Genomic DNA, 8,764 nt, shown 5'->3' with positions numbered 1-8,764 from the left:
CGATTGCATAAATTCATTCCTAAAAACCTCAACAAAACACACTCAATACACAGTTTCATTGAGGGTATCATCTCCCCACTTGAACAGAGGCAGAACGAGAAGGGACCCCTCTACCAAGAAAAATCAGGTTCATTTGAGGTTGCTTTGTAGGAGCACTAGCCAAAAAATTCTGAGATGGAAGGAAGGAGCTGCTAAAGGAGTGTTGGTACAAAGCAAGTCTGAGGATACCTGTCCTGCTCACTCCAAGCTCCCCTCCTGAGCACTGGAGTGAGAGAAGCACTAGTGCACCGATGAGCTGCGAACGGCGAAGACCATATGTTATGTCAGGCTAAGGGAACCCAGGCGGGGGACACGGGCCCACTGGAAGGCTGATGTAGGCCCACTCAGAGGATGGAGGTTAGGCAGTAGTTAAGGGAACATGGGAGGGAGACAGGAGGTTTAAATTGTTAACGTATTAATCTGCCTTTCCCAAGCAGATTCTGTTCCTCCATCACCACCACCACCAGCAACCTTAAATTTACGTTTATTTTAAACCCTGGGGCTTGTTGCTCTCCAGAAAGGAAACACTGCTGTCAAGGGCACTTGGACAAAGTCATTTAGTTTCTGGGTGAGAGCTCAGTGCAGTTTAATAAGAGCTCTAGAGTAACAGCCCAGCACGCTGCACTGCCCATGTTGGCAACGGGGACCCCCGCCACGGGAGGAGGCAGTGGCTTGCTGCATTGAGAGGGGCTGGGTGCTGCTGAAGGGTGGGTGCTGACAGCGGTCAGGATTGCACTGTGGTGTTTGCTGCTTTTCTTCAAGCCCAAGCTCATGGCTCTAAGTGATTCTGAAAGACTCTTATGTCTTTCTTTCATCTATTTGCTTTTTAAGTAGTTTTCTAGCTTTCAGGTTTGTAAAGAAACACCTGAAATTCAATACATCAATGTTAAAAAAAACAAAGACAGCAAGAAAAAAAAGCATTCAGACTGTTTGCACAACCTCAGGGCTCTTAAGCCAGTTTGGTGATTTCTGGAAGCAGAGGGTGCTCCTGGATCCTGCAGCGATGGGCCATGAGAGGGCACGGGGATCACCCAGGCGGTGCCCAGCCGCAGCGGGCAGGGCAGCGGGGTGCCACAGCTGGGCTGTTCCCTAGCCTTTGTGTGACCTTCCCCGCTGGCATGCGGGGGGGAAGGTTTCCCTCTTTGTGTTTCTCTTGAAAGGAAGTTTTGACACACCACTGAGTCATCAGTTGTGGAAAACCCATAGTTCCTTCAAACACCCACGGTGGTGCGGGAGGACAAGAGGAAATGGGAACACCCAAAGGCAGTGCCTGTGCTGCAAGGCAAAGACACATTTTGGGTCTGCACCATTCCGCGCTGCCCCTTGGGATGTTCTGGAAGCCCTTCTCTAGTGGGCTTTTCCATTTTTCACGTAGAAAATGTGCTGTGACCCCAAACCTTGTCAGCATTGCCTGCTGCAAAATTCCTGCCACCTACCACCTTGTAAGTGTTCAGAAAAACACTGTCTGCAGATATTTACAGGAATTAGGAACTCATTTCATGAGCTGAGGCATTTGGCTGTGCTGGGAAAATCCCAGTCTGAAATACAGACCAAGATCCTGCGGAAGAAAAGCTGTCGCTGTGCCCTTGGACCAAGTCGTCTCTACCCCCGGGACATGTCAGTACACACATACTGGCCAGGTTCAGCTTCGTGGTCTCAGGCAGGTGAGAGGGCATCACAGGAGACAGGCTCGGCCGGTTGCCACCTTGCGGAGCTGCCTGTGCGTGAGCTGAGCGTGATTCACCCAGCCCTTTGCCCGCACCGCTGCTGGCTTCACAGCAAGCGCAGTGAGGGGCAGGGGCCGCAGTGACTCGCCCAACGCCGGCTGCAGCACAAGGTGAGCTCACTGACCTGCAAACCCGCGGCCCCGCAGGCGCCAGGCTGCCCGCCGGGACTGTGCTGTTGCTCACACGCTCTCCTGCCGGGACTGCAATGACCAGATGCTGCTGCAGACATCGCCTCTTCCCCAGACAGCAGCAGGTGGAGATCGAATCGGTGACCCCCAGTGAGATGCACCATGTTCAAGCAGAGAGGAATGTGGGGCTGGCATGTCCCATCCTGGCCTTCAGACATGCCTAGGGCTGCCCCTCTCCAGAGGCGGTGTGTCCTGCAGAGACAAGCCAAGGACCCCCAAGCTGTCTACCAAATCCACTACAAAGAGGTCAGAGTACCTATGCACCCCACTCCATGTGTCAGGACACTTGTGCGAGCCTGGTGCTGTCCAAATGGCTCTGGTGACTGCAACACAGAAATACATTTCACCGCGGTTCCAAGAGGAGAAATACACATCTCCCCTGCTATGGTTGGCCTGGGTCTGTAGGACCCTTGAGAAAAGATCTGATCTCCTTGTTCCTGTGGTTGCACATCAGCTCGGACATTCGTAGCCTCCCTAGTCGAAGCCTGGCAAACCCTGCCCGGTGAGCAGCAGCCGTGGCGGGGGGCTCAGCTGCAGGAGGCAGCAGGGCTGGGGTGCCCTGGGAGCCTTGCGACTTGCCAGAAACGTGCTGCTCTCTCACCAAAAGCAAACATCACCATCCTCACAAATGGTTAACCTGCCGGGAGCTGCACAGCACTAATGACTTCACATGCATTTAATCAGCTTGGGCTTCCAGAGCCTCCTCCTCGGGAGCAGGAAAGGCCATGCACCCTGGGTGCAAATGCTCCCAAAGCCGCACTCCCCCCTTACCAATCATTAATCACCGCCGGGCCGGCAACGCGAGCAATCAGCAAGCAAGCAGGAAAAGGCCAAGTCTCCGCAGCCCCCGCGGGAGCAGCGGGAAGCAGTGCTGACCGGTTCCCTGTGGTGGCAGCTCGCTCTCCGACCACCCTCCCCTGGGAGGCCCCGGTGGAGGTGGTCAGTCCTGCACCCACTGCCCTTTCCTTCAGGAAGGTCACTTGGTCCTGGGCGCGGGAGGCTCTGCCTGCGGCTGGGAGCTGCTGGGCTACGCGTGAGGTGGGAACTCTGAAGAGGAGCTTCTGCCTGGTCGGCACCGCAGTCTTCATCTCTTCACCATGCGGCACAAGGTGTTTTGGAGTGCTCTGGAGTACACCTGCCGATTGCTGGGCATCTCCACTGCAGCAGGTAAGAGCGAGCTCTCTTTTTCTTTGGCACTAAAAGGCACTGAGTGGATGCTGGCCCCCTGAGCTGTCTCCCTGCTTTTGGCCAGGTGCAGCCACTGCCCCATCCTACGAGGGGGACAGGGAAACTTGCTCACTTTTGCTTTGGGACCCAGGGAGGGAGAGTACTGGGTGCCTGGCCAGGCTCTTTCCAAATGCTGGGAGGCACAGTGGGACATCAGAAAGGAAGAGCCAGCATTCGGTATGGCAGAGGACAAGCTAAAGCACAAATGGAAAAGAAAACTAAATTATACTCTTGTAAAACAGACATGGGCACAGGCAAGATGTGAATGAGACTGAAAAGCAAAATACTCATGGCTGCACAAAACTGCCAGGCTGCTCTGTGAGATGTGAAAATGAAGGAGCTCCTTGTGCTGTGCACAGTGAGATGTCCTGTGCCAGGCAGGATGGAGAGGTCCCAGCCCTCACAGCGCAGTTACTGCCAAAGCGCTGCTCTGCCTCTCTAGCAACCCCTCAGGGAGCAGTTCAGGTTATAGCTGCTGTACAAACGTCATAAATTCACCCACCTGGCTAGTTGCACCCTCTCACCTGCTGCCAGGGGCTGCTTGGGACCAGCGTCCTCTGGGTTTGGTGACACATCCGAGCGCTTGGTTTCAAGTGAAATGCAGGTGTTTTGAGCCGGATGTCTCAGGCACAGCGTCTCAGGACAGAACTGGGGTGAATAACCCTCTCACATGGGGCGTCTCCGGATGGGACGTGGGGAAACAGCTAACGCAGAGGGCTGAGGGGTTCACTCTGGCACTGCTGCTGACTCGCTGTTACGGGACAGGACAGACAGCACTCTCTGCCTCAGTTTCCCCATCAGTAAAGCAGAGATCAAAGTGCCTCGTTTCCCTAAAGGCTGGGGGTGTGAACCAGAGGATCCTGGTGAGAGGTGACTTGAGGTGGTGCCTGTGGTTCCTGTGTCAGATCCCTGGGAATGTCAGATTCAGACACTGCAGAGTAGGTCACAGCAGGCCCTTCTACCTTCGCATTTCCTTTATCAACTGCAGACAGCCATGAGAGACACTTTGCTCAAGTCAGGGGCAAAGTAGAAAGCACAGAGGTCAGCTGAAGAGAGCACAGGTCCCCAAGGACACCCAAAGCCCAGATGGGACGCCGGAGGCTGTGCTTTGGAATGTACTTTAAATGACTGATAACGGGCAAAGATTTGAGTCTCTGAGTTTCTACAAACTCCCAGCAGATAAGTGCACATCATGATAAGACTGCAGCAGATAGGAGCTGGGACACAGCTTTAACCAGCAAATGCAAATCTCTTCCTTTCTCCATCCCCATCCCCCTCGGGCCCACATAAGCCCCATGCTGGTCATATTATCTCTTAAAGCTCCAAGGAAACTCACGGAGACCTTCCTGGGAGAAAACATGAGCTTGTTGCCATGGGAAAACTAAAGCTAGAACAGCAAAATTGAGAGTAGCTTACAATTTGGAAGCGCCTTAGTGGAATATAATCTCTCTCTCCTGCTTGTTTTCTTTTCGTCATTTTGCATCATCTGCACTTCTTTCTGTAGTTCTTCTTGAAATGAGCAGTGCAGTTGTCCCTCTGCTGAACATCACAGAGCGTAGACAGCTGCACTACCGATCTGTGTGCTTTTCCATAGCTCTGATGCATTCCCAGTATCACCTGACTTTCCCAAAAGTCCAGTGAAGAATGGGAGGTGCCTGTGTTTTATTCTTCTATGTGTCTCAATGGAGTAAGAAAACAGCTTGATGCAGTGTTTAGTGCCTGATGAGGTGTGTGAGGTTTTTGCATGAAATGGAAACCATGCAGAAGAGAATCCCACAGGGTTTGTTTGGAAAAAAAAAATGAAAGGGAGAGGAGAGTGCATCAGCCTCACTAATTGATTCTGAGAAAGCCTGGCCAGATCCATAAGCTGCTTGCAAACACAGAAGGTTACTCACATAATATAAACCTCCCCTTCCCCCAGGATCTTGGAGCGTAATGGCTGTCTGCAATGGTGGGGCTACAGGGTTTCTTGTGTGTGAGAAATCAGACAGCCTGCTGTCAGCAGAGCCTCATGGTGAGTTAGCAAAGAGTGATCAAACAGCCCCGTGATCTGCTGCAGTGTTTGGGGCATCTCTGTAGTTCAGAGATTTTAGGCCTTGTGATTTCTGCATCTAGGAGAGAGTCCTTACTTATTTCTTAATTCTCATGCTTTCAACCATTTAATGCCTAATCATGTGCCTTTAGCCACATGGTTTGGATAAGATCCAAATCAAGGCAGCAACTAGTCCAAACAAACACCTCGGAAACAGCCCTTTGCTTCTTGCAGATTCTTCATCCAAACGGCTTTGTGGATAAAGCAGAAGCTGTGCAAAATGAGGAAACCTCCCCATCCAGAACAGAGACCCGAGCATAACAGCCGAGCTGTTGAATTCTGCATTCATCCGCAGGCAATGAATGAACAAATGAATGAACTCCACATTTGTAGGGAAGATTATAAAGAAGGGTTCTCAGTCATGAGACAGCAAAGGACAGTACTTTGCATGTAGGATTACACAGCTCACACAGCTTCACAGCCCTCTGATGAGACTGATTTCCCCATGCTTCTGTTCGGGGCTGGAGAGGCAGCCTCCATACAAGAGGGTGGTGCGTGGGCACCATGCGTTCCCCTGGCTGACAGGGCCAGCAGCTGCAGGTGACACAGGGGGAACCAAAGCAAGGCTGCAGCACCCTGGCAGGACTTTGCTCAGCAAGGATGGGAGAGCTCTGTGCTCAGGCATAGACCCTCGGCATTGACCCACATCGCAGGCTTGATGGACACTGGTCTGCATCCCTGTTTGGGAGCCTGGTACCCTTCTCCAGCTGGGGTAAACCACAGCTCAGATAAATGAAGCCAACCGGCACCTCAAGCATTGGCCAGCGTGCATTGAGCAGGACCAGCGGTGAACTTCCTGAGCACCAGTGGATGGGCAGGGACTGCTCAGTGAGATATGGAGACAAGAAGTGCCGACACAAGTGCAGTGACTGCCTGGAGTGATGCCCTGGCCATGAGACCTGGGCTTTGCTCAGCTCCACGCCACTGGCACTTGTGCACTGCGACCGGCTGGTTGCGTACCGACCAACTTGCTGCAGCTGGTGCAAGGCGCTTCGTTTCTGCTCCATTTGGGAAATAGTCTTGTGGGGAATTGAAGGATGTTGAAGGAAATTTTCCATCCCCTGAAGCTATTGGTCCCCAATGGCCAGTCCAGGGAAGATTTTAGCCTCGCTAATACTCTTAATCCCCCTTCAACTGACTCCCCAGTGTGCTGTGCTGACCAGGGCACTGAGGGGACGTTCATTCCCTCTTTTTAATCTGCCTGCCCCCATTATATGTTTTTCTGTTTGGCTAGCAAAGGATCTTGATGCCATGGCTACAGCCCTTTGTGAAGGCAGCTGGCACGGTTCCCCTGTCCTGCCGCTGCCCTGCAGCCACGTGTTGGGTGCAGCAGGTCTGGGCAAGCAGGGAGGGCAGGGTAGTGAGGCTGGCAGGCACTGGGGGGACCTGGGCAGAGAGGTCCCCACACCAGGAGGGAGCAGAGGTGGATGGGGCAGTGGGAGGGAAGTCCCTGTGGCAGCTGTGATGGAGCAGTGTGGCAGGGGGTGGAAGGGACACAGGACACTGCTGCTCACCTCCCCCGGCTGTCCAAGGCCAGCTGGTATCCCCAGAGCACCTCTCCCCAGCCCACGCAGTGGCAAGGATGCTGTGATGGGGATGCAGCTGGGATGGGTTTCTGGGCTGTATGTCAAGGCCAGCATTCAGTTCTGACCCCCCCTGGATTGGTGTGTCAGCACAAATCACTGGTGCTGACAGTCCTAACATGCTGCACAGCACAGGAGGAGCGGCCTTGCCAGCCCCTGGGGAAACCGGGGCATCGATCCTGGGAGCTGGTAGGGCACCAGAGAGTCGGGAACCAACCCTGCAGTCAGCACCTTTCCTACCTTCTCTTTCTAGTGCTGATCGGTGTGGGCGTAGAAACTCTGCAGCGAGGACGGTTCAAAAGCCTGGCTTTCTATCTGCTGTGAGTATTTTTGCCCTTGAAGTCAGAGCTGTCGGGGGTGACATGTTCGACCCCTCCACCATATATAGCACCAGACTAGACTGCAACAGCAGCAGGGAGCAGTGCCCGAGGCTTTGGGGAATTCAGACCTCAATGTTTAGGTTTCAGAAAAGTAAGCTATTTCTGTTAGAGAAAGTGATGCTACTGCGTCACCCATGCTACTGCAGACTCAGGCAGGCCAGAGGTGACACTGGCTGCAAGTTGAGCCCCCTGGAACAAAAGGGCTTTGAGCACTCCTCCACGAACCAGCCGAGCAGAGGGTGTTCAGACCCCACCACACAGACTCTGCTGTGAACTGGATAGTAAATCCTGGCCCCCTATGCCCCTTCTGCCACCTGGAGAGCATACTCAAACCCAGCCCTGCCTCCCTGACAGCTCCACCTTTCAGTTTTTCAGGAGTTGCAGTTACTGTCTGTGAAGGCTGCTTCTTTATCAGTTTGTTCCTGGAGATGTGCTTCACGTGAGTAGACCCTGTCCAGTCTTCTCCAGCCTCGGTGGGACCTCGCTAAGGCAACTTGCCCTTTAGGGACAACACCAGATCAAGCTGAGCTGCAAGTGCCAGACCAAAGGTCCTGCCCCTAATGCCATGGCAAGTGCACTCAGGGAGGGGGGAGGTAAGTGGGGCCATGTCCGCAGCCAATTAAACCTGTTTTAACCCAAGCTTGTGCCATAATTTGCTGAGCATCAGCATGACAAGCCCTGGTCTTCAGCACCTCTTAACACACAGTATGAAGCACTGCAAGGGACCAGGGTTGAGGGAAGAACCAGATCCCCAGGGTGAGCTGCAGCTCTCTCCCAGAGACAGCGCAGAAGTTTTAGTCGAAATGTAAAAAATCCTTGTGTACTTCTTAAAGGCTGAGCACTTTTGCTGTCTTTTAGCATAACCTTAAAAGCCCTAATAGCTTAGAGGCAACACCTTGCTCCAGCTAATAGGCACTTGACTAGTGGCCAAGTGGGCAAACACACCAAGGAGAGATGTCCTGAGATGCTGACCTCTGGTAGCTATAGCCCCTGGCCTCTTTTCCCCATGGGAGAGGCTCAGGCTTTGCTTACCTTCCCTGACCAAAACACTGATTCCTGAAAACCAGAGTGAGGATCTGCACATTTAGATGGGTGACAGTTAGGTCCAAATCTTCTTGCCATGTGCTTGGTGCCCCACCCCACAAGGACTTTTGTTTCTCTCCCCAGATACGAGCCTGACTCCCTGGCACAGGCCTGCTGGAAGCGAGCTAGACGCCCAGGGAGCTTCCAGAAATTCCTGGGGTACACGCTGCTGTCAGTGGCTTGCTTCCTGCATCCCGTCCTTGTCTGGCACGTCACCATTCCTGGTGAGGAGCCCATGCTGGGGTGGGAAGTAGCGCAGATGGAAGAGGAGCATGGTCTGTTGAGGGCCAGTGAGGGTGGGGATGTGTGGGGTGCTAGACTGGTTGTGGATGGTGCTGTTAGACCAAGCACTGCTTGGCGAGCAGTTTGCCTTGCCCCAGCCCTCAGCAAACATGACCTTCTCCCTAGGGTCCATGCTGGTGCTCACTGCCCTGGCCTACTTCCT

At 53.5% G+C, this 8,764-nt stretch overlaps 1 protein-coding gene across 1 annotated transcript in view; it reads left to right on the top strand.

The window, feature by feature from the left end:
- The first annotated feature begins 3,051 nt into the window (after nt 1-3,051).
- Nucleotides 3,052-8,764, top strand: part of TMEM72 (transmembrane protein 72) — a 6,142-nt gene continuing 429 nt past the window's right edge. Inside the window, 5 exon segments of the mRNA XM_009582281.1 lie at nt 3,052-3,121; nt 7,110-7,176; nt 7,604-7,675; nt 8,404-8,543; nt 8,728-8,764. The exon segment at nt 8,728-8,764 is cut by the window's right edge and continues 4 nt beyond it. Of these exon segments, the coding sequence (XP_009580576.1) occupies nt 3,052-3,121; nt 7,110-7,176; nt 7,604-7,675; nt 8,404-8,543; nt 8,728-8,764 (386 nt within the window).

This window comes from Fulmarus glacialis, unplaced genomic scaffold (assembly GCF_000690835.1).
Source record: "Fulmarus glacialis isolate BGI_N327 unplaced genomic scaffold, ASM69083v1 scaffold2377, whole genome shotgun sequence".
Taxonomy (NCBI): Eukaryota; Metazoa; Chordata; class Aves; order Procellariiformes; family Procellariidae; genus Fulmarus; species Fulmarus glacialis.
This window is presented reverse-complemented; position numbering and strand designations above follow the sequence as displayed.